The sequence below is a fragment of the Dreissena polymorpha genome, chromosome 3 (genome assembly GCF_020536995.1).
Source record: "Dreissena polymorpha isolate Duluth1 chromosome 3, UMN_Dpol_1.0, whole genome shotgun sequence".
Classification (NCBI taxonomy): Eukaryota; Metazoa; Mollusca; class Bivalvia; order Myida; family Dreissenidae; genus Dreissena; species Dreissena polymorpha.
Genome location: NC_068357.1, coordinates 146,321,511 through 146,348,467, shown reverse-complemented (window position 1 = coordinate 146,348,467; position 26,957 = coordinate 146,321,511). Strand labels below are relative to the sequence as shown.

The 26,957-nt window shown below is 35.2% G+C and overlaps 2 protein-coding genes across 3 annotated transcripts; one reads left to right on the top strand and one right to left on the bottom strand.

Annotated features, from left to right (window-relative positions):
• On the bottom strand, window positions 1-15,730 carry LOC127871860 (cancer-related nucleoside-triphosphatase-like). Of its 2 annotated transcripts, XM_052415122.1 has the most exons (6): window positions 15,586-15,730; window positions 13,130-13,298; window positions 10,117-10,213; window positions 7,063-7,197; window positions 3,322-3,375; window positions 1-1,612 (listed from the first exon to the last, which is right to left on the bottom strand). In XM_052415122.1, the coding sequence occupies exons 1-6, from the start codon at window positions 15,644-15,646 to the stop codon at window positions 1,532-1,534; spliced, it is 597 nt and encodes a 198-aa protein (XP_052271082.1). In that variant the 5' UTR covers window positions 15,647-15,730; the 3' UTR covers window positions 1-1,531. The 2 variants fall into 2 exon arrangements, with proteins under 2 accessions (XP_052271082.1, XP_052271081.1); XM_052415121.1 differs by lacking the exon at window positions 3,322-3,375 and having other exon boundaries at window positions 7,009-7,197.
• On the top strand, window positions 15,728-26,935 carry LOC127871856 (leucine-rich repeat-containing protein 57-like). The gene is made up of 5 exons (XM_052415115.1): window positions 15,728-15,874; window positions 17,501-17,636; window positions 18,361-18,629; window positions 21,499-21,684; window positions 23,900-26,935. Exons 1-5 carry the CDS (start codon window positions 15,791-15,793, stop codon window positions 23,939-23,941), a joined length of 717 nt encoding a protein of 238 aa, XP_052271075.1. The 5' UTR covers window positions 15,728-15,790; the 3' UTR covers window positions 23,942-26,935.
• The last annotated feature ends 22 nt before the right edge of the window (window positions 26,936-26,957 follow it).

Genomic DNA, 26,957 nt, shown 5'->3' with positions numbered 1-26,957 from the left:
AATGTTTTAAAATCATTTATTTCTTGCATTTGGTTTCTTAATAACAAAGGTTCCTGTTTTCAAAATATTCATTTTTGTTGCGTCTGGCATATGCATGGGGGTACATAGAATAAAGCCGACTGCGTGTAAGCGAGGTTAAATGGAACCGACTTACAAAATGGCGTCCTTTTCGTATTTGTTCGTGAGTAAACAGGGAATATTTTCACCCGTTTATTTTTATTTATATTTCTACGGTTAATATTTATATTCCTCTAAAACAACTCTAAGGTGTGTTTTTTCTTCCCTCGGTTTTTTTTTATTTCAAGATCGTAGACGTCGGAATTTACAAGTTATTGAGGGGAAACCGCAAATTTGTTGTTAAATTTCTGGACTTTCAAGATTTGGGATGTACGACTATGATTTTCTCGTTTAATAAACAGTTGTCGCGCATGTTTACATTAAAATATATTTAATCATTTTATTACTTTTTAGATTATTTATGTTTAGAAGTATATATATTTATCACATTCTAAACGCTAACATTTGGTGTGCGAAAAATAAGGCATTAGACGGTATTTTTACATACTCTAACTCTCACCTCTTTGTTTAACACATGTAAGCATACTTATGTTTGAATGTGCCTAAAATGGAGAATGATGCTTACATAACCAAATACAGTGATTAATATTTCCAGGCGTCGCGGATGCCAAGATTAAAGAAGAAGGCGTTTCTAAGTTTGTACCGCTCTAGAAAGCGAACGGTACATTAAAACCCTTCGCGTCGGGAAAATACAATAATCGTGATTTTTTTTAAATTTACAATCTACTTGTGCAAATACTGTGCATTATAAGAGAAAATGATGAATAAGTACATGTACATCAAATTACTCGAACGTAACTTTAGTACAAGAAAAATTTGTGGACGGTGTTCCTTCATTTTTTTTATTCCGACGTCTAGATGTTGAAACAAACAAAAACGAGGGAAGCACAAACTCCGTAGAACCGTAGGGTCGTATTCATTTAAAAGACATACCAATATAATGTGGCTTACCGAAAATATCCGCGGCTCATTCACGATAATCAGGAACAGTACGCAATTGTGTACCGGTAAGTCAGTTCCATATAACATCACTTAATCCATTCAACGCATGCGCCCCCTCCCCCCTGCATATGCGTCAAGGCACATATTCTTAACACTAACATGCTTCTTTATGTACTGACATTTTATGTTATTTTTTATCATGTAAGCTCCAAACTACAATAGTAATATTAGTATAGTACACTTGTATATTTGCAATATCATCCATACAAAATATGTTCTGCCTGGTTTTGTCTCTATTACAAAAGCAGAATATTATCAACATGTCTATATGTATTCTCCAAATTGCATAGTTTAATAATCTGATCAAAAACGAGTCATCTCTGTTATGTGGAGTCATAACTGCAACGGTAAATACTTTAAATGCATAGCTCTTTTGTATGCATAATCAAATAACAAGTTACATATGACATTTTCTAAAACAACAAATATATGTGTGCACAGCTGTGTGGCATCACGTTCCAAAATATTCCAAAGAGTCTTTCACGGCATCAGCGACTTCATTGATCATTCTGAAGCGATTTTCTTTCGACACCTTCAACACACACCAGAAAGGTTCATTATTTAATATACAGACAATACAAAACATGACAATATACATGCCTGTACAATAAAACAAGAGTGCCATGATGGCCCTTCAGTGCTAACCTGACTTCACGGACAACATTATTAACGACTTGACCAGATAGAGGTATGAACTGAGTAATGGAACAATATGGTATTTTAGCTTTGAAGTGAGACCTTGAGCATTTTGGAAGGGAGACAAGTGTAACAGGCCACAAGTCGTTTTTTAAATCAATCAAAATGTGCCAATGTTATAGCTGAGACAGGAATTTTGAAGCTTCTTTACGAATAAATTTGACTTCTAAATGTGACCTTGACCTTAAATGTTACATGTAACTTTGACCTTTGAGGTAGAAAGAATGGTGATTTAAGTAACATGTCATCATATAATGTTGGACATAAGTGCGAAGCAATTTCAAAATCCTCCATGGCAAAGCTATGGCTGAGATATATAGGATCAGTCACGAGTTGTCATATCATACCATATTTTATTAAACGAGTTCAGGAATTTTGTTAGAAAGCGAGCCTTTGGCGAGCTTACTAAAGAATTTCCTGGACGAGTTTAATAAAATAAGGTATGAAATGACAACGAGTGTCAGATCTTTTTTATCGCATGCTTTTTAATTAGCAAATTAAATAAATATTCACGCAAACATAATGATAAATCCCGAATGTTGTTTACATTTCGTGACGTAATTTGACGTTGCAACGTCATTTTAGCACAATTACAAAATGCGATTTGTCAATCGAACGAAAATAAGCAAATGAAAACGCTTAAAAGGTATATTACATAAATGTGTAAGATAAAAGTATTTGTAATGGTTATATTACATGGGAAACAGGGTATGGCATGTGATAAATTAAATTTTGCACACATGGGCAGACTTATGGTGCAACTGCATAATGCCCGCTTTTTTAAAAAGATGGCAAACTATCATCGAAATGCGAATAAAAATAAAACACAAAGTGAACTATCATAAATACTGTTGCAAAGAGCAGTAACTGAGTCAATCCTATATGAATAAGGTTTGTCTCCCATGTAACATAAGCTTTATTCATGACTAGACTGTTAACTGTTAGTTCAATGATTTAACCTATTGACAATGATAAACAGCAGTTAGAGGTCATATTGTACCAAAGTAATCCGAACCAATGTTTCAACTCTAAACCATCTTAAAAACACCATTTCTGAGTCATGGCAACAGGACTTGAATTCTTACTGTGTAAATAATGACATCATCTTGGTGGCATATATCCTCCACAAATGGATTAGCCTTCACCGGTATGGTGGCAAACACCATAGTATACATACTGTGTAAATAATGACATCATCTCGGTGGCATATATCCTCCACAAATGGATTAGCCTTCACCGGTATGGTGGCAAACACCATAGTATACTTACTATGTAAATAATGACATCATCTCGGTGGCATATATCCTCCACAAATCGATTAGCCTTCACTGGTATCGTGGCAAACACCATTGTATACTCACTGTGTAAATAATGACATCATCTTGGTGGCATATATCCTCCACAAATTGATTAGCCTTCACCGGTATGGTGGCAAACACCATTGTATACTTACTGTGTAAATTATGACATCATCTCTGTGGCATTTATCTTCCACAAATGGATTAGCCTTCACCGGTATGGTGGCAAACACCATTGTATACTTACTGTGTAAATAATGACATCATCTCGGTGGCATATATCCTCCACAAATTGATTAGCCTTCACCGGTATGGTGGCAAACACCATAGTATACTTACTATGTAAATAATGACATCATCTCGGTGGCATATATCCTCCACAAATGGATTAGCCTTCACCGGTATGGTGGCAAACACAATAGTATACTTACTGTGTAAATAATGACATCATCACGGTGGCATATATCCTCCACAAATTGATTAGCCTTCACCGGTATGGTGGCAAACACCATAGTATACTTACTGTGTAAATAATGACATCATCTCTGTGGCATTTATCTTCCACAAATGGATTAGCCTTCACGGGTATGGTGGCAAACACCATAGTATACTTACTGTGTAAATAATGACATCATCTCTGTGGCATATTTCTTCTGCAAATGGATTAGCCTTCACTGGTATGGTGGCAAACACCATTGTATACTTACTGTGTTAATAATGACATCATCTCTGTGGCATATATCCTCCACAAATGGATAAGCCTTCACGGGTATGGTGGCAAACACCATAGTATACTTACTGTGTAAATTATGACATCGTCTCTGTGGCATATATCCTCCACAAATTGATTAGCCTTCACCGGTATGGTGGCAAACACCATAGTATACTTACTGTGTAAATAATGACATCATCACGGTGGCATACATCCTCCACAAATTGATAAGCCTTCACTGGTATGGTGGCAAACACCATAGTATACTTACTGTGTAAATAATGACATCATCACGGTGGCATACATCCTCCACAAATTGATAAGCCTTCACTGGTATGGTGGTAAACACCATTGTATACTTACTGTGTAAATAATGACATCATCTCTGTGGCATATATCCGCCACAAATTGATTAGCCTTCACCGGTATGGTGGCAAACACTATTGTATACTTACTGTGTAAATTATGACATCGTCTCTGTGGCATATATCCTCCACAAATGGGGATATGCCTTCACCGGTATGGTGGCAAACACAATAGTATACTTACTGTATAAATAATGACATCATCACAGTGGCATTTATCTTCCACAAATTGATTAGCCTTCACCGGTATGGTGGCAAACACCATTGTATACTTACTGTGTAAATAATGACATCATCTCTGTGGCATATATCCTCCACAAATTGATTAGCCTTCACCGGTATGGTGGCAAACACCATTGTATACTTACTGTGTAAAAAATGACATCATCTCTGTGGCATATATCCTCCACAAATTGATTAGCCTTCACCGGTATGGTGGCAAACACCATAGTATACTTACTGTATAAATAATGACATCATCACGGTGGCATACATCCTCCACAAATTGATAAGCCTTCACCGGTATGGTGGCAAACACCATAGTATACTTACTGTATAAAAAATGACATCATCACGGTGGCATATATCCTCCACAAATTGATTAGCCTTCACCGGTATGGTGGCAAACACCAAAGTATACTTACTGTGTAAATTATGACATCGTCTCTGTGGCATATATCCTCCACAAATTGATTAGCCTTCACCGGTATGGTGGCAAACACCATTGTATACTTACTGTGTAAATAATGACATCATCTCTGTGGCATATACCCTCCACAAATTGATTAGCCTTCACCGGTATGGTGGCAAACACCATTGTATACTTACTGTGTAAATTATGACATCGTCTCTGTGGCATATATCCTCCACAAATTGATTAGCCTTCACCGGTATGGTGGCAAACACCATAGTATACTTACTATGTAAATAATGACATCATCTCGGTGGCATATATCCTCCACAAATCGATTAGCCTTCACTGGTATCGTGGCAAACACCATTGTATACTCACTGTGTAAATAATGACATCATCTCTGTGGCATATATCCTCCACAAATTGATTAGCCTTCACCGGTATGGTGGCAAACACCATTGTATACTTACTGTGTAAATAATGACATCATCTCTGTGGCATATATCCTCCACAAATTGATTAGCCTTCACCGGTATGGTGGCAAACACCATTGTATACTTACTGTGTAAATAATGACATCATCTCTGTGGCATATATCCTCCACAAATGGATTAGCCTTCACCGGTATGGTGGCAAACACCATAGTATACTTACTGTGTAAATTATGACATCATCTCTGTGGCATATATCCTCCACAAATGGATTAGCCTTCACCGGTATGGTGGCAAACACCATTGTATACTTACTGTGTAAATTATGACATCATCTCTGTGGCATATATCCTCCACAAATTGATTAGCCTTCACCGGTATGGTGGCAAACACCATTGTATACTTACTGTGTAAATAATGACATCATCTCTGTGGCATATATCCTCCACAAATTGATTAGCCTTCACCGGTATGGTGGCAAACACCATAGTATACTTACTGTATAAATAATGACATCATCTCTGTGGCATATATCCTCCACAAATTGATTAGCCTTCACCGGTATGGTGGCAAACACTATAGTATACTTACTGTGTAAATAATGACATCATCTCTGTGGCATTTATCTTCCACAAATTGAATAGCCTCACATGTATGGTGGCAAACACCATAGTATACTTACTGTGTAAATAATGACATCATCACGGTGGCATACATCCTCCACAAATTGATTAGCCTTCACCGGTATGGTGGCAAACACCATAGTATACTTACTGTGTAAATAATGACATCATCACGGTGGCATACATCCTCCACAAATTGATAAGCCTTCACTGGTATGGTGGTAAACACCATTGTATACTTACTGTGTAAATAATGACATCATCTTTGTGGCATATATCCGCCACAAATTGATTAGCCTTCACCGGTATGGTGGCAAACACCATTGTATACTTACTGTGTAAATTATGACATCGTCTCTGTGGCATATATCCTCCACAAATGGGGATATGCCTTCACCGGTATGGTGGCAAACACCATAGTATACTTACTGTATAAATAATGACATCATCACAGTGGCATATATCCTCCACAAATTGATCAGCCTTCACCGGTATGGTGGCAAACACCATTGTATACTTACTGTGTAAAAAATGACATCATCTCTGTGGCATATATCCTCCACAAATGGATAAGCCTTCACGGGTATGGTGGCAAACACCATAGTATACTTACTGTGTTAATAATGACATCATCTCTGTGGCATATATCCTCCACAAATGGATAAGCCTTCACGGGTATGGTGGCAAACACCATAGTATACTTACTGTGTAAATAATGACATCATCTCTGTGGCATACATCCTCCACAAATGGGGATATGCCTTCACCGGTATGGTGGCAAACACCAAAGTATACTTACTGTGTAAATAATGACATCATCTCTGTGGCATTTATCTTCCACAAATTGATTAGCCTTCACCGGTATGGTGGCAAACACCATTGTATACTTACTGTGTAAATAATGACATCATCTCTGTGGCATATATCCTCCACAAATTGATTAGCCTTCACCGGTATGGTGGCAAACACCATTGTATACTTACTGTGTAAATTATGACATCGTCTCTGTGGCATATATCCTCCACAAATTGATTAGCCTTCACCGGTATGGTGGTAAACACCATTGTATACTTACTGTGTAAATTATGACATCGTCTCTGTGGCATATATCCTCCACAAATGGGGATATGCCTTCACCGGTATGGTGGCAAACACCATAGTATACTTACTGTATAAATAATGACATCATCACGGTGGCATACATCCTCCACAAATTGATTAGCCTTCACCGGTATGGTGGCAAACACCGTCGTCTTGGGGTGCTGGAGCAGCTCCTTGACAGTCTGCATGAAAATCTTACTGAACAACTCCATCTTGCCAATTTCATCAATGACAATCACACGAGTGGCTTCAGATGGCTGCAAAGATAATAATGATAATTAAAGCAACACTAAAAGATGTTTATTGCAATTGGAAACCATACTCTATTTTTCGTAAGAGTAACACATGTCTTAACAGATATTCATTTTAACAGGTAATTATTAGTCTTTTGTAGGGGCATTCAAAAGGTTAGCTATTTACTCAGAAATTTATTTCAAAAAATGCACTTCAACAATGATCCTTGCCTATTTCATCCCAACTAGAAGAACCACAACCATGTGAAAAACAAATAAATCTATAAAAAAAAGGAAGGCACAATGATACTTTAAAAATACGGACAGAGAAATTCAAGTACCAATCACTGGTCCTTTATTTAAAGCAAGTTGCCTATTGCCATTTCAATGCAGGACAATACAACATTGAATGTTAGTAGATGCCAGTCAAAAAAATGTTTATTTGTACCATTTCCATGTTTTGCCATGCATGCATGTACGCATTACTCTAAACAGCTTAGTGCGGTACTAAACTGACACCACAAGAATTGGTGGATGCTTACACTAATTTAAATACATAAACATAAAGCTCTTCTTTTATATGAAGTTATGGTTCTTCCATCATTTCTATAATTAATATTGGTGAAGAAAATATCTTTAAATAAGAAGAAGGAAATTTCAATGCAGTGAAAACTTCCCAACGGACAACTTTGCAATCTGCAAACAAGAAACTCCAAACAGACATGTGTTTCTTTAAGATAATCTAATGCTCAAAGAATACCAATCAGCAAGCAAAGTTGTTCTCACCATAAAATATGGAATGAAACCGTTGTGCAAGAGATTTAGAAATATGGAACAGATTTTTGGTTTACTGTAAAGGAGAGTAAACTAGCAAACACTTCATGCATTCTTACAATAGGTCAGAGAGCAAGAATCGCTAATGGTCCATAATTGAAAGTACCACTGGTCCAATGGCATCCCTATTATTTGTGTTATTCAAGGATTTATTAGTAGAAAACCTTTTAGTGATGTTAATAAGCATAGTATTTTCATTCGCCAGTATTTTTGTGCAAACAAGAGGGCCAAGATGGCCCTAGTTCGCTCACCGGAGAGGAGTCGGTTTATTCAATCTTTACCAAATGTCAAACTTTACCTAGATATTGTCCAGACAAACATCCTTGTCAAGTTTCATCATCATTGAACCAAAACACTGGCGTATGGAGTGTTTTTGTTTTTGTAAGATTTGACCTTGTTACCTATATTTTAAGTTGACCCCCCTTACCAAACATCAAAATTTGCTTACAAAAATAAATATTATGACCAAGAATCATACAATCTGAAACAAAATTGTGACCTCTAGAGTGTTAACAAGGATTTTGTATAATATAATGAAAATTTGAACAATCTAAGGGCAATAATTATGGCATTAATTAATTGATTTTGCTCATTAACAAACTTGACGGAGATCTTTCAGCAACTTTGATAAAGAATGCTTGAGAGATGTGAATGCTAGAGTGTTTACGGACGGTGGACAAAAACCAATCCTAAAACCTCACCTGAGCAATCAGGTGAGCTAAAAAGTGTGTTTCACCAATCTGAGCCATTTTCCAACTTGTTCGAGAAATCAATAAAACCAATGTATTTACTAAGTTTCACAATGATTAGGCAAAAAATGTGACTTTTAAAGTGTTCGATCACAAGGTTTCTCTCTAGTCACGTAAGGAAAACTGCCCCACTCCCCTGGCGGCCATGTTTTTTTACCAATTGGGACCATTTGCAAACTCATCTTTTCACCAAGTTTCATGATGATTGGGCAAATAATGTGAGTTCTAGAGTGTTCACATGCTTTTTTTACTATATAAATATAAGAAAACTGCCCCCCCCCCCGGCAGCCATGTTATTCAACTGAACGTAACCATTTTCGAACTCAACTATTGTATCAACGAATAAATGTTCTGACCAAATTTCATGAAAATTGGGCCAAAAATGTGACTTCTAGAGTTTTCACTATATACATATAGAGAAAAATGCCTCGCCCACTGGAGGCCATGTTTTTTCACCGATCTGGACCATTTTCAAACTCATCAGAGATATCAATAAAACCAATGTTTTGACCAACTTTCATGATGATTGGGCGAAAATTGTGACTTCTAGTGTTTACAAGGTTTCTCTATAGCCAAATAAGGAAAACTGCCCCGTCCTCTGGCGGCCATGTTTTTCATCGGACCAAAAACACTTTCGAACTCAACCAATATATTATCATAAAGACAAACATTTTGACCAAATTTCATGAAAACTGGGCCAAAAATGTGACTACTAGAGTGTTCACATGTTTTCACTATATACATATAGAGAAAAATGCCCCGCCTACTGGCCGCCATGTTTTTTCACCGATCTGGACCATTTTCGAACTCGTCCACGATATCAATAAAACCAATGCTTTGACCAACTTTCATGATGATTGGACAAAAATTGTGACTTCTAGAGTGTTTACAAGGTTTCTCTATAGCCAAATAAGGAAAACTGCCCCGCCCACTGGTGGTCATGTTTTTCAACGGACCAGAACCACTTTTGAACTCAACCAACATATTATTAAGGCAAACATTTTGACACAGTTACATGAAGATTGGGCATGAAATGTGACTTCTACAGTGTTTACAAGGTTTTTCTTTTTTTTTTACCTAGTTTTTGACCCAGCATAACACAGTTTCGAACTTGATCGAGAAATCATTGGGACAAATCTTCTGACCTAGTTTCATGAAGATCGGACTATCAATGTGGCCTCTAGAGTGTTTACAAACAAATGTGGACGGACAGACGACGGACAAAGACTGGTCACAAAACATGTAATAAACTTCCCAACACTTCCTCACTTAGTGCGTTCAGTCTAAAAGGATAGCCGATAGGTAAGCAACAAGGAGCTGCAACCTGATGTTTGCTCTAGATATTTACATAAATACCCACCTTGATTGCAAGTGATGGCAGGGCCAGCTGTTCAAACGATTGGAGCAGTACATTGTACCTTCCCACCATGTAACTTCTACCTGCCACTGGATTATCTCTAGTGTGACAAAAAACACAAATCACATTAATAGAAAATCACACGGTGCATCCTATATACTATACAAAAAATTACAAACTATAAAATGTTACTGGTCACAACAAAGTTTACGGATCAATTATTGAAAGTACTTTGTTTGAACTTGTATAACTTAACTTCACAACAACGGTAGTTTGCAAGTGTGCTCACCTATTTTTTTATAAATAATGATTTTTTGTATAGCAATGAGCCATATTCAAGCAAATTAAATTAAACAAGTTAATATCTATGATACACAAAAGTTTTCTTTTAATTGCAAACATTTAGTTTGATACATTATATTTTACCAGAAATCATACCAGACCTGAACCATTTTAATGTCAACTAATTCTAAACTGTTTTCTGTAAAATGCAACTCAGATTGGCATATCAAACAGAACTTTATTGATAATATTTGGTAAAACAAAAATAAATATCAGTCAGAAATCTAAGTATGCAAACTGTCCACATGTCACATGGTGAACTATCACCAACACATTAAAACTTGTTTCTGTGGTTGATATTATCCCCAGGCTTTTTGAAAAGCGTGGGGATATTGTGGTTATCTCCACCGTCCGTCTGTCTGTCCGTCTGTCTGTCTGTCCATCCTGGCCACTATCTCCTCCTACACTATAAGCACTAGAACCTTGAAACTTACACTCATGGTAGCTATTAGCATATGTGCAACCCTGCACTATTTCGAATTTTGATCTGACCCCTAGGTCAAAAGTTATGGGGGTTTGGGTGGGGCCAGGTCAGAGATTTTCACTTATTTGTATGCCTCCGGTATGGTGCATTGGCCATAACTTTTGAAATATTGAAGATAGCGACTTGATAATTGGCATGCATGTGTATCTCATGGAGCTGCACATTTTGAGTGGCTAAAGGTTATGGTCATCCTTAAGGTCAAAGGTTAAAAAAACAAATCCAAGGGAAGAAATAAGCTTTAAAGGGAGGTAAGTAAATAACCTGCCAAATAATATAAAAAATAAAAAATAAATCAAAGTGGTGCATAGAGTTACACAGTAGTGGCGCAGAGATGTATTTAGTATTCAATTGTTTGTGTTAACTCATCTGTGAAATGGTTTAGCTCATCCATCTAATGTTTATACAAGGGATTATAAAATATTGGCGCAAAGGAACACCTGTATATGACAGAAGAGATAGAATGCAGTCAAGCATAAAAAGCATGAGAAACTCATGGAATAGAGCCTCAAGAATCTATAACAGGGCTGAAACTTTCACTTTGTTCAATTACAATTTTAGACTCATTACTGAACATCTGTCAAAATGTTCAAGTGAGAAAAATGTGAGAAACAATTTAAAGCAAGATGGACTTTGAACAGGCACATCAAAGACAGACATGAAATTCAACATATTCATTGTTGTGTACAAGATTGCGATAGAAAATTTCTGAGACGCTACTATTAAGTCAACCATTTAACCTCAAAACATAACTTTTCCAAAATAGAAGCGAGAAGATTGGCTATAAGAGAGCATGTTCAGCCATCTCATAAGTCATTCCAATTAGGATGACATGTACATTATTGACTACAGTGTAGTCATTTCATTATTAGATTTGTTAGGAGAGCAGGATGAGGAGGAGAAATTAGGGTATAGATTTTCACTCATTTTTTAAGTTATTTTACATTAACTTCTTCATTTCAACACCAAATTACTTCAAATTTATACTGAACATCTCTTATGACAATACGGTCAATCTCAACTATGCATGGCTCCATTACCAACCCTGGGGCGCCCCTGAGTCAAACATGCGGCGTGGGGATACGCATCCGCCTCTGCCGCGCCATTTCTAGTGTTTAAAGTAATTTAAAGTCCAAAAACATTTTTGAGATTTTTTTTTTAATTTGTCTGATAGCATCTAAAAAAATGGCATCTTTTACTAGCCATATTGTACCCGAACCTATCGCTTATCCAATAACACATTAAGGAAGTGATGAACACCTCTATGAACAGAATGGTATTGGTCAATCAATCATTAACTTTGATTGGTCCAATATTGTATTGGGAGCATTAATTGTAAGTATGATTTGATCAATTTAAGTAAGTTTATAACTGGAAAAATTCTGCACAAAGTATTAATAGGTTCAACAGATTATAGTCTTTAAAGCAAAATTTCCGAAAGTAAAAAAACATGTTTCCTTAAACATTAACCATGGCTCATAACCATGGTTAATTTAATCCTTTCCCCCATAAGAAGCAAAGTGAAAATGGCTTTTAGAACCAGCATAAAACAAGAACAGCCTGTGAGTAACTAGCAGTCTGTTCAGGTTTTATGCTGTTTGCTTCTCATCAGTAACTAAGGCTATAAGCTCATTGGGTCATTGACAACCTGAAATAGCTTGAAGTCACCTGGGGATGATGAAGTCACCTCAAGCTGATTCTAGTTACCCGGTTGACTTAAAGTCACCCCAGGGTGACATGAATCGGCTTGAAGTCAACCTGGGGTGACAAGAATCGGCTTCTAGTCACCCCCGGTAGCGCATTGTGTCATTGTCGACATAAAATGGCTTGAAGTTACCCGGGGGTGACTAGAAGCTGATTCTTGTCACCCTAGGTTGACTTCAAGCCAATTCTAGTCACCCAGTCAGCTTGAAGTCACCCCAGGGTGACATGAATCGGCTTGAAGTCAACCTAGGGTGACAAGAATCGGCTTCAAGTCACCAGTCACCCCGGGTGACTTGTAAGCCATTTCAGGTTGACAATGACCCAATGAGCGTAACTAAGGGTTGGAAAAGAAGCCTTTAAAACTTGAATTTAGTAAGAAAGGTCTTTAATAAAATTTAATTTTCTTAAGGACTACAAATGTGTCATAATACGTATCTTAGGGGTAAAGAATTACTACAACATTTTGAACAACTGATTGCTGTCTTGTACCTGTCAACAACTCTAGCTAGTGGGGCCCTGCCTCCATCAAGCGTGACGACATCAAAGCCCACCCGCTGGCCGTCCTCCCGAACCTCCTCTGTATAGAATCCCTGGCACTCAAAGTTCAGACTCTCCAGCTTATCGCAAACCTTCTTGCAAACAGTTGTCTTGCCAATCCCTAAGCATAACAAGAGACCCATGAGGGCCTGAATCGCTCTACTGCTATAAACACTTTGCAAGTTTGGAAAGAATAAGATGGAAACTGTGTACTTAATCGCGCAAACAAGGAGAATTTTCTGAAATTCAAGGGGAGATTATTGTGTACTTATTTCTCCGATACTGCTCATATTCAATAGGGTTCTTGTCCTCATTGATATAAAGATACTGTGCAAATTTGGAAATAATTGGATGAAAACTGTGGAATTAATTGCGTAAACAAGCGGGATTTCAAAATTTTCTCATATTCAAGGGGAAGTCATTCTGGACTTTATGCTTTGATATTGCTCTTTTTAAACAAGGGCTGTTTGTAAAACATGCTCCATATGGGCTGTCAGTTGTAGTGGCAGCATTGTGTGAATATATAATTGTCACTGTGACCTTGACCTTTGACCTAGTGACCTGAAAATCAATAGGGGTCATCTGCCAGTCATGATCAATGTACCTATAAAGTTTTATGATCCTAGGCCTTATTATTCTTGAGTTATCATCCGGAAACCATTTTACTGTTTTGAGTCACTGTGACCTTGACCTTTGACCTGAAAATTGATAGGGTTCATATGCCAGTTATGTTCAATGTACCTATGAAGTTTCATGATCCTAGGTGTAAGCATTCTTGAGTTCTCATCCGGAAACCATTTTACTGTTTCGAGTCAATGTGACCTTTACCTTTGACCTAGTGACCTGAAAATCAATAGGGGTCATCTGCCAGTCATGATCAATCTAACTATGAAGTTTCATGATCCTAGGCCGAAGAATTCTTGTGTTATCATCCGGAAACCATTTTACTATTTCAAGTCACTGTGACCTTGACCTTTGACCCAGTGACCTGAAAATCAATGGGGTTAGAGTCTTCATTGATATAAAGACACTGAACAAGTTTGAAAAGAATCAAATGAAAACTGTGGACTTTATTGGATAAACAAGAAAAAGTAACCATTTTACTATTTCGAGTCACTGTGACCTTGACCTTTGACCTAGTGACCTGAAAATCAATAGGGGTCATCAGCCAGTCATGATCAATGTACCTATGAAGTTTCATGATCCTAGGCTTAAGCATTCTTGAGTTAACATCTGGAAACCATTTTACTATTTCGAGTCACTGTGACCTTGACATTTGACCCAGCGACCTGAAAATCAATAGGGTTTGATTTCTCACTAATATAAAGACACTGAACAAGTTTGAAAAGAATCGGATGAAAACTGTGGACTTTATCAGATAAACAAGAAAAGTCTAACGCACGCACACACACACACAGACATCCATGCCATCCCATAAGCTCTTCTGCCTTTGGCAATAGAGCTAAAAAGGGCTAAATAAAGATGAAATTATATTTAAAAAATATGGGTTATACTATAAAATATATTGCAAACTATTTTATTGTCTCCATAAACTTACAGCTGTAAAAAAAAGTTAAGGAAGGGTGCATGGCCCGCACATCTATTTTGTATATATGTCTAGAAGATGAATGACAATCACTTACAGCTATAAAGCTTGAACGATTAAATCAGTTGGTAGAGAGCTTATCTACAACTATGGGTGTAGCAGCTTCTATATCATGCACAGCCACATAAATATTTTTTCATCACCATGACATGTTTTTACTACACCATTGGCACGCTACTCTGGTTAACTGTCCATATCATATTTTATTAGACTTTTTATTTACCTCAGAGTCATTGGGATATGTTTTATGGCATGGACAAATAAATTATAAGAATTCAGTAATGGTATTGGCAATAATTTGTCATTGTTTAACAATAATGCGGATATTTGCAATTATAATGCAACTCCAAGATACTAACCCTTTGGGTAGCTCTAACAGCACTCAAGTAGAGCTATGTATGTACACATAAAAGCTCAAAGTGCCCAAGAAAAACTTATAATGCTAATTGTAATACCCGGTAATATATCATTGTCAATTAATTTAGAATTAGAACAAACAATCAAACTTGTTATTACAAAGAAACTGTAGGATAAAATATATACCTTTTCATATTTCAGCAAAGAAATGTGGGTTTTCTTCTTAAATGTTTGAGCTTTTGAGAGTACTTGCCAACAGCGATCCGGTGTGACAATAGCTGGGAGTTGAATCATTGCAACTTAGCCTGGGGACCGGACGGATTCAATTATCCCTTATTCTCATAATATCGGCCCTCCGCAGTCATCTCTAAAAATATTGTATTTGTCACTTTTGCCATTGCATGAACATTATGCGGATTGTTATATCAGCGGAAATTCAATTCACCTGGAACCCCTGTCAGCAGAATGTGTCGTCTCGGTTTCTGCAGCTGAATAGCATCGGCCATTCCTTGCAAAAGCACTCAATCTCATGTGGACACTTCTTTTGATAGATTGTTTACATGGGCACCGGTTGTAATTTATTAATAGAGCTGTCATTATTTTATTTGCAAATGTGTGCATTACTCATGTACAATTATAAGTAAAAAATCATGGGTAATTCTCATGTTAAACAACATTTAGAAACTGCAGAGAAAACAGGAACTCTGCAACTCAGCAAAAGTGGTCTAAAAGAGGTTTGTGTAAGAGGTTTTAAATTCGGATAATATGACAATTTCGGATGAATAGACTTAGATTCAGATCTTATTGTTTGATTTAATTCACAGTTTTAAAGTTAATATATTTGTGTTTAAACATTCTTAATTTATTCGTCAATATATCTGTATGAACATAATTCAATAATGGCTTTGGAAAACAAGTCCTTAAATTCATTTTTTTACAACTGTAACCTCCATGATTTCATTAACCTCAATCATTTACAATTTTTCCCTTATATTTTGACTGTCTTAAAGTTAACCATGATTTTACTTTATGTAAGGTTTTAAAAATGCATTGATTTAGTTTATTGTTCAAAGACATCCTGTTGCCTCCTCGAATGTCTGCAAGACTCAAAACAAAGCCAGTCAAACTGTAACAGCTTCAGAATTAGTTTCCAGAATAATGGCTGGTAAAAGAATAAGGTTACAGTAAGAATTATTCATTACTCGTTGATGATAGCCTGCCATATGTGGGAAAGATTAAGAGCGAACTATCAGGATGCATTGCCCTGCTCCTTTGTGTTCCTCCTCCTTCTGCTCTAAGTTGGCCAACTTTAAACATGGAAAAATCTGTCAAGATTAATTTTACAAGTTTTAGACTAATATGAATTCACTAGATATACTTGTAAATAACATACAAATAGTTATACATTAACAATTTGTCAACAAACACTTTTTTCATATGTATACAAAAATCATGGTCTGAGTGGCTAAAATCTGGTTTATGCCCTCTTAAAATATCCATTAAATGTCCTAGAATGTGGCGTGACCTTCCGCCATCCATTCGGCTGTGTTTATTACTTCAACTGGTAGAGTTTGGGGGGGGGGGGGGTAAATAATTGTTGTAATTTAAATACTTCTTTATCACAGGGTTAGTACAGCTGATTTGATCATCAAAGCAGGAATCAGTGGTCTACAATGTAGATGTAACTCTAGTCTTATTTATTGGACTAGATGTAACTCCATTTTGATTTTTACAGTAGTCTGATAAAAACTGTATGTTTTCAGACTGATAAAAACACTTTCATAGCAGCAGCTTTCTTTTCATCACATGACTTTATTATAATATGGAATATATTGGAATAACATTTATATGAGAAGGTGCGAATCCCTCTATTTTAACCTAATCAAGTATATGTGTTTTCATAATATACATCTAAATTCTCTGTAATGATATGTTTCATTATTATTGTATGTATGTATGTATGTATTTATTTTGACCTTGCGGTCAAGGATAACCCATGAAAGTGCAAGCACTTATTTCCAATGGGGTCCTTTGGTTTTGCGGAAGAGACAGCAAGCAGAAGACAGTATTGGGATACAAGGAATCCGGGTGCGATACCCTAGCTCTTTGCGAATAGATACCTTGGTTCTTTTACGTGCTCAGTGTATAGCACCGATACACACGAGAATTACCTGGGTTTCATACCAGTACATCTCTAGTTGGGTTGGAAACACTTGAAGCATTTCTGAAATTTCCAGTGCCCCGGCCGGGATTTGAACCGGGGACCTCTGGAATGGTAGACCAGAGTGTTACCACTCGACCACCGCACCACCCCAACATATACAAGGATAGAAATTGAGCTTAATGCCTGTCTGTTTTAGTTTCCAGAACATCTTCAGAAACTGTCTAAGATTTTAAGGACACTGGACTTTTCGGATAACAAAATAGACTTTGTGCCGTCAGCTATCGGAACATTCCAGCAATTGAAAACTGTCAACTTGAGCAGCAACAGGATAAGTAAGATAAATTATATTGTCAATGAGAAATAAATATAAAAAATATTTACATGTGTGTCAATAAACATTTGTATGTATATTGTTTTAATAATAATCTAAGTAAATCAGATCATGCAGGTTTGATATTAATGGCAAGGTACAACAAGTTCATTAGTTGTCAGTATATCAGATGTTTACCAGTATATTTAACTATAATCACCACAGATTCATTAGAGCAACATCAGACTGATTGTGCAGTTTCTGCTGTCTGATACACTGCCATTATTTACCATGGTAGTGAATAGCATGTGCGTGTATTTGCAGATAAATACATGTATCTTCATTTTCTTTGTTTTTTAAACCAACTAAACCAAACAATCTAAACTTTGAAATTGATGCAGAACTTACCTTTTCATTTTACTGTTTCTACAATTTCATCCTTGGCTCAAGAAAGTTTAAGTTTACTTCAATTTTTCAATAACAAGCCCTCCAAAAGGCATCAATTGAAAGCACTTTTCTACGTCAAATTAAGCAGAACAAAAAAGTTCATTCGGGTGGAACCTCAATTTGCCCTAAAAAGCCTAACAGACATTCTCTAAACTGTTTTCCTATTAAATTTTTTTGTTTTAATTTTTCCTATTAAATAATTATCAGTAATCAAATTAAAAATGACGATTAAGAACTGTATTATATATTCAGACATGTGTGCATGTGTCTTATATTTATATCCTGCTTTATATTGACAGATGCACTACCTTCTGAGATTGGAAACCTAAAGAAGCTAGAAACCCTGTTGTTAGAAAATAACAATCTGTCCCAGCTACCATCGTCTGTGTCATATTTATCTCATCTTCGGACTATTAACCTCTCTGGTAATGGATTTAAGACATTTCCGTTGGAATTGTGTGATTTAAAAAGTCTTGATGGAGTGGACCTTTCACATAACAAGATAACATGCATTCCTGATGCTGCAAAAATCTGTCACACCATTGAGTTGAACCTCAATCAAAACCAGGTTTGTAGAATTACATTTTATTGTGGTAAATAACAAAGGCATAAACTTAATTCTTGGTCAAATAGCTTTCATTGGATTTGGTGTTTGTCTGACTGCGCTTTAAGGTAAGGTTTGTGATACTCAACACATCTAAAAACACAATAATATTGCCTGGAACCCAACAATAAAAATTATTTGCCTCATGTGTTCCATGGAAGGCCTCTTAGTGGAAAATATAAAGTAACTGAGTTTAACACTTACTGAAAAATTTTAATGTTAACTGTAGACTAATTTATGTGAACCTAAATTACTTTGTGAAAAAAAAGCGCTGCTTATAATTAGTTTGGTTAAAACAACAGTTACTATATGAGAAACAAGAAATATCTTTAAAAAAGATATACGGCGTTGATTGTGGTCGATGTTTATGAACGATCAAAAGTTATCTCTATGAGATAAAAAGTAGCGGATGCCTTTTTTTCTGTGCAGTTCTTAGCTACATCACAAGCAAATCAATTACGGGGTGTTGCGCCAGATTTCGTGGCTTATTTTGCTTTATGTGATATTATTACTCAGATATCTATATTTACAGAATAGAAAAACACAAGAAACATGAAAATAAACGAGTGCATATAGGTCAGCCGGCAATACTCGAATCTTATTTAATTGCATAATTATGGTATAGTGAATTATTGTGCTCATGCTTAATAAACTGGTCTAAATGGATAAATATTTCTAATTAATTTTATCAAAATTGGTCCTTATCATGCAAATGTTGAAAACATATTAAAAATCGATGATTGACATACCACAATAATATCGCCGAATATCTTTATTTAGTATGTATCTTTCTGATCAAAACAGACTTCAAGTGCACAAAGTTTACGAGACGGCGTTTATATAAAGATTTCTGAAACTGACCGCAAACTGACCTTGATACCTTGCAGATTGGAATGCAATGCATTAAAGTTAGGTAACAATTCTGATGCTGAAACGACGGCTTGTTTAAAGCTTTAAACATTTTCTTGTTTAACGGTTAATTTAGAAAACAATGTAATATGTTCGTCAAAGCGTATATCAGGTTACTTAACAACGATTCTTATATGATCTAAAATTTTTGAGTGCACATAATGCAATATCGTAGTAATTACCAAATATGAGAACACAGCCTTCAAGCTCTGGCGCTGACATTCTTCTAAATATAAAGGGACATGCACTCTGTATTGATGTCGAGAATTGAGTGTGAAACTGCTCCATCTCTCAAACCTAATTATGAGAGATAGAGCTACAATTGTTTCATGCTGAATACGCAATTAACTCCGTTGCTAAACGAACTGTAGTATCCCTGTCCCTACACTTCCCAAAAATAGAAAGTCGATGGAATAACATATTAATGTTAATGTGAAATCTGTTTGTAGATTGACCGTTTTCTACTGCGAAAAGTTTCAGGCCTACCGGCGGAAAATTTTATATTCGAATTGATTGGTCGTTTACAAAGGTCAGGCTAAGGTGAAAAGCTGCCGTATACAGCTAACGCCGAAAAACTTTTGAGAATCAGCCTTTTTAAGGCTTTATGTATGACTTCTGATTGTTGATGAGTTTTTTTAATTGAAGCAAAACTATAATACAACTTTTTTAAATTTAGTTATCAGAAACGTTAACTGCTGAATTTGTGATAAGAGAATGTGTTCAACATTAATTTCATTAAAAGAAGAATATTTATTGTTTATGGAGTAGTTTGTTTTCAATTGAAGAAAAATCCTGCTTATGCAAGCAAATTGATATTTTCTCCTTCTTGACTCCAACAATTCATCTGCCTTGCACCATTTCTTGTTTGCAAATATATTCAGGAAGCTAACTATAAGATATATTTTATATCATATTAAACAATTCTGTTTTTTGCATGGTAAATCTCTTACATTTATACTATAAACATCTGCAGAGCGTTGAACAAATATTCAAACAAACAAAAACACTGGACTGCAGTATTTTGACCCCTGAAAATTTCCTTTGATGCCTGCACATCTCAAGCACAGGGTCATTTGACTCCTGATTTTCCAAATGTATTGAAAGCCCTGGACAAGAATGGTATAAATTTATAACTTGATCCAAATATTGGTACCAAATCCATTTTGGGTGTAACATTTTTCTATTTTATGACGCAGTGAAGTTTTAGGGGAATGCTAAACTTGTCTGAAGGTTTCTTAGGGAACAGCTCTTTCATGAGCATCACTTTTGAAAATTTGTTTAGAGTCTTTGGGGTGTGAAAGATTTACTTATGACAAAATGATAAAAGTTATAACAGCCATTTAATGCAAATAAGCAAATACATATCAGTTAAGGCAATTTGTTAATGTATTTAAAGTATGTGTTAAACTGTTGTAAGAATGGTGTTAAACTCTAAGATGTACTGTAAGTTTGTTTGTGATTATATATGTTCCTCAAATCAATCTCCAAGAAAACAGGAGAAGAACAAAATATCTTATTTTGTACTTCACAAAGTTTTTATATTATAAATAGCAATTACATTATATTTCCTTTTTAGTATTAGATGACTTATAACCTTTTGTTTTTCAAAACCACACCTTTATGAAAAGTGAAAAGTTTCAACACAATTATTATTTGCTCACAAAGGAAGCCACAGAAGCTAAGGCCTAAAGAAATTTTGTTTGTTGACCATACTTTCTGATTGACCATAAACTTTTTATTATTATTCTAGGTTGAGTTTTTGCTCAGTTTTTGCTACATTTGATTTAATCTGCAAATCAAATTAAACATATAAAAAGTTGAGGTACCCTGTCTACTCTATTTTTTTTTGTAAGATGTTAGTGGAAACCAACTACTCAGTTGTTTTGGTCTTGTCCTGAGTATATTACACTCTGTCTGTTTTCAGATGTCCAGTCTTCCAGACTGTATAGCAGACTGGCCGAGGTTGAAAGTTCTACGTCTAGAGGAGAACTGCCTGGAGATCAGGGCCCTTACCCCTCGAATCATGAAGCAGTCCAAGATCGCTCTACTGGCCGTTGAGGGGAACGTGTTTGATATGAAGCTGTTCAACAACCTTGAGGGCTATGATGAGGTAAGGACAACTTACAGTTATGGACAATGTTGTTATACCCCAGGGTGGAGGTATATAGAAGTAACCTTGTATATCAGTCTGCCTTTTGGTCTGTCTGTTTGTCTTTATAAATAACTGCAAGTTTGTTGAGCAAACTGCTTCCCCATTTCTAAAGGGATACAATTGAAACTTATAATATGTCATTGTCATGAAGTTTAGGAGACCAATGATCCACACATGTGTACCTATGAATAATTAATACTCATAAAGTGTCATTAAATGTCTGCCTTTATTAATAATACTCACTTCTGATTCTGGCCAAAATTTATATTTAAGGGCCTGATACCCACCCAGTATGTCACCTCAACACAACAATTTTGTTTGACCAAAGAAGCTTAAACTTCATTATATTTAAATGTATAATTTCTGGAATCCAATTCTCAATTTCACATCAATTTACTCTTCCAAATTGCCTGAAAAATGCTTTAAAAGTAACATTATATGAAGAGATGTTGAATTAAAACTTACCAAATGACAGCTGTATGACAGTGTCTGATTGTAAGTTGCAATTGTTGTCGTTTGTTCACTAGAATGTCTAAAAGTAAATCAAGACACTAAAGTTTTTCTGTGATCATTTAAAGTTTATGTAGTACAACTAATGGCACCATTTTGAATGTAATTGAATGAATATTTTGCAATTCAGCCAATCTTTAAGCTATATATTCTTTATTTCCTCCGATATAGAAGATTCGAACAACATAGTTATACAATAATCACAAATAATCACAAAGCATGTTTAACAAAGAAAGGGTGGCATGATTTACAAAACATGTCATCATGAATAAATATACAGAATAAAAACTTAATGATATAATTTCACCTGTTAAGTTTACAATATCACATACCAAAGTCGAAAGCGTAATTGGTGTATTATTTGTAAACTTATTAAGCTATTTTCTCATATAAAGTTATTTATCTAATACCAAATAGTAGGTAAATAAACATCAAGTATTTAATTACCCCTCTATTTTACTGTTATTGATAACATTATATACTTTACCTTAAACGAAAACAAAAATTTAAGCTAAAATTAGGTTATCAATAATATATTGACAAGTTTATCCTGTCAATTTCATGCCATTACAAAGAAACATTAAAGTCGATTTCAAGCAAATGTATCATAATCAAGTTAAAACAAATCACATATGCGTTTGAGTACAACAAATTTCTAAAGAGGTCATCTTCAGTTACTGTTAATGCAAGACACACTAGATGTCTACTCATTGCCATTACTGAAAGAATCATAATTTGCATAAATTTGCAGTGCCCAGTCACTTTGTACAATTCAACAATAAGATTATTCCTTTTGGATTCCGTTTTTTTACAAAACCAGAGAGTACTGTCGGTGAAGTTATTACAAATTGCACATTTACTTGCAAACTTCCTTGACATCGCCTTACTTAGAATCTTCGTTGACTTACGGATTATCACAGAGAGTGAAGGTGAAGTCTTAAAAATGACGATGGCGGTAAGCGGTCTGTCAGCTTTAAATAGCTTTGAGTCCTCAAGGCATGTAATTTCATTTGCATTTTGTGAGCGTCTTTGTCTGTTTGCCATTCTAACACTGATTTTGATTGTCCGTTTCCATGACATCTTTCTGGGAAATACACCACTTTCCAGGTACGTTTCTAGGGTAGACATCAAACTGTACTTCTGTAAAAGTCTATAGATGTCAGGAATCAGCCCTTGCATATTCACGCACCCTAAGCAATATCGTACTAGTCTATGGATAAACACTTTCTTGGCCAAAAATATAACTGGAAGCCGGCACAGTTGCCCAAAAAACTCAGTTTCTCAAAGTCTATCAGTTTTTCCTCGGATTCAATGTTTAAATATGACAATGCAACATCGGTGTTTGTGTTCCTACCGATGTTAAGAATTTGTTTAATACATCTTCTATGGGATACTTCAAGTTGCATTATGTCACTATTAGAATAATTGCACCATAGCAGCAAGCCGTATAAAGCTTTGGGCAAAACCACATTAACATATATTTTGTGCTTCAAAGTTTATGTTCTTTCTTACCTTAATTGATGGGAAAAGTACACTCCTTAATTTATTTTGAGAAATGAGATTTATATATTATCAGCCCAAAAATACTCAAACAACAGTAGGACTGCTTCCATACACCGCATTTGGTACATGTATATAAGGTGTACATATTCTTATCTTGCAGTACCAGGCTCGTTTCACAGCTACAAAGAAGAAGTTCAATTAGTGATCATCTGTGCAAGTATTACATCTGAAAGTATGCAGTCCTACATTGTCTACGGTAGAATGTTCAATATTAATGTTTTCTCAATATTGGTTATATTCTGAGCTTATTCATTGTCAGTGCTGTGAACTGATATAGATTCTGATTTTATTGAATGCAGTCTTGATATAGTTTTAGCCCTCAAAACATTTTTGTTTGATGGAGTTTCCATTATTTATATAAATTTCTTATTCCAAGAAAAAATCATTTATTCGAGTTAATTTTCCTATGCTCAGCCTTTCTTCTCAACAATAATGAATGTTTGACTTGTTTCAAATTTTACTTACCATTTACTGTTTTAGAATGCCCGTTGGCATATAAAAAACCATACATTTAAGTATGCCTGGTACATTTCAGTTGCATCATTCATTAACACAACTGCTGGATCATTTTCCTTATTAAAACCTGATTAAATAATAGCATTATGTATTAAGCTCACATGAGAATGAAGGGCTCACAGTCAGCTATAATGGTGTGTGACTGTCTGTTGTCGTCTGATGTTTGTCATGTGGTGTCTTACATCAACAATTAGCAAACAACATCTCTTTAATGGGCATGCTTTCGAAAATGGGTCTGAAGAAATCCCAAGAAGATAGTTGCTCCTGGGATTAAAATTTGCACTGTCCTGGAAATTATGTTTCCTTTCTTGTATGCATATAGCAAGTACTGGTACTTGAAAAATATTCTTCTCACAACTTATAAAGCTGAGAGAATAGATATTTATGTATTTGGTATGAAGCAACATGCAGTGGTCACAGAAAATGTTTTTTTCAAGATATGCCCCCAGGATTAAAACTGACTACACCCCAGGGGTCACCTGATTTATATAGACTTTAATTGAAGATCGATTTTAAATATCTCCTGAAACCTGCTATAGGCCCAGAGTTTTGGTATATGGTGTGTACATTATTTAGTGGGCCTCTACCAGATTTATTATTAGCAATGTGGTCATAATTGGTCCAGCCCTGGTGGTAAGGGAACTTGTTTACGTTGGAAAAAATCTGCCAGCCGTTATCATCTGAATTCAGGTGAGTGGTTAAAGTCCATGATTTTCCTCTTGTTTGCTGTTGCAAAATCTGCAAATCTGTTGTGCTTTTTTTATGTCAGAGTAGAGTCAATTTTTCCTTTAATGTTTTTCACACTTACACGTAGAAACCTTAACAATTCTGAAGACAGGATCACTTCATAAATGTGTACACCACATTTACATATTTACATTAATATTTACATGCTCTGGAGCTGTCACAAGATTTGATCAAAAATTGTTGAACATAACAGTTAATTTTTAAATTTGTAGAATCACTGCAGAAAAAAACAAAGCATGCTTGAATAATTTCAGTGAAACAAGTTATTGTGTTATATGGCGTCAATTACTTATAAAAGATATGGTAACTGCATAGTTTGGTTAGCAACTAGTTTTGATACAATGTTAAAATAATCATTGTTTGTACAATTGCGATTAAAGCCACACACCTTGCCTCTGACTTTGAAATGAAATACATGTTAATCATTTTTTGGCATATTTACCCAGGGTACATGTAAGTAGTGCCGAGTCGACAATGACCAATTGGGCAGAACTAAGACATGCCAAATGATTCACAGTCTCTGTAAACATTCTTAGGCTGAATTTAAGATCCTACTCTTAACTGGGAAATATCTAGCAATGTTTTGTTAACTTTTCATAGACAACCAGTTGAAATGATGAAATAGATGTATTATGTGTTTTGTAATATGTGCCAAATTATATTTTGTGTTTTCAACAGAAGTCACCTTATTTATACAAAAATATTTTATGATTTTTATAGGAGCTAACTTGTTCACAAAAAATTTCACAACTAATTGCTGGGAATAAATGTAGTGCATTTATATGAGATATTTTTTATATAATACATTTTGTGTAAACCATAACCTTATTGTCTATCAAAACCATACTCAACCATTCTGTTCAAATAAAATTGTGCATTTGTTTGACCTGGTATTTAAAACATGAATCATTTTTATTTATTTCAGAAATCATTTTTATAATCAAGTTGTAAAATTCATGTAACCAAATGTATATACCGGTAGTTGTACAATTCTGCTTCCTCTCCCTCATAACCCTAACTTCCTCAGAATTACACAGTTTCTTGATTGGTTTGTAAATAGTGTTACTTATAAGATAATGTCATTTCAAAATCTATTTTGTAGTTATAATTTTATGTCAGTCTATAGACAACTATTTGTTAAAAATCTGAAATCTCTTACAATGTTCCAAATGAATCCATAAACCTAGCAAATAGGTTTAGATTAATTGTTGTGTTCACCCTTTACCACTCAGAAGCAAAGTGAAATGGCTATGTGCAAACAGCATAAAACCTGCTGCAAGTAACTCACAGTCTGTTAAGGTTTTATGCTGTTTGCTGCTCATCACTATCTAAGGGTTGCAACTGAAACCTTTAAAACTTGGATCTAGTAAGAATGGCCTTTAATAAAATTTAACTTTCTGAGGAAGTACAAATGAAAATACCTATCTAAGTGGTAAATGGTTAGCACAGTCAACACAGTTATATTTCAGTCTTGTGTGTTTTTAATGAAGTTTTCAAATTTTTATTTTTAATATAATTAAATTATATTTTCACAATCCAGTCCATAACTTAGTGTCAGCATACTAATAAATTGCTATTTTAAGAAAAAGAAATCGATGTAATGCTCAAGATATTTAGTTGGAAATATCTTGTTTTGTTCACTCATGTACAAGTTGTTTTGTTCAGATTGTGTTGTCAGTAATTTTTACAGTTAAACTATCATAAAATACTTTAACTGAATGAATTTGTTTACACTATAGATAACTATTTGTTTGTTTTTTTATACTGAAAAGTAATATATTTACATATTTGTCTATGCTTAGATATTGTAAACTGGAATTATGTTTTGTTATTGTTTATATATACTGTGTACGTAACAATGAAATTATCTCAAAAGCATGTGTCGTTTCATAACT

Coding starts and splice junctions, on each gene's coding strand:
- LOC127871860 (XM_052415121.1), bottom strand. CDS start 15,646: ATGGCCGATGCTATTCAGCTGCAGAAACCGAGACGACACATTCTGCTG. Junction 13,299..15,585: donor TCTGCTGACAGGGGTTCCAG/GTGAATTGAATT, acceptor TGTTATGCTTAG/GGATTGGCAAGACAACTGTT. Junction 1,613..7,008: donor ATGATGTCATTATTTATACA/GTAAGTATACTA, acceptor TGTGTGTTGAAG/GTGTCGAAAGAAAATCGCTT.
- LOC127871856 (XM_052415115.1), top strand. CDS start 15,791: ATGGGTAATTCTCATGTTAAACAACATTTAGAAACTGCAGAGAAAACA. Junction 17,637..18,360: donor CTTGAGCAGCAACAGGATAA/GTAAGATAAATT, acceptor TTATATTGACAG/ATGCACTACCTTCTGAGATT. Junction 18,630..21,498: donor TGAACCTCAATCAAAACCAG/GTTTGTAGAATT, acceptor GTCTGTTTTCAG/ATGTCCAGTCTTCCAGACTG.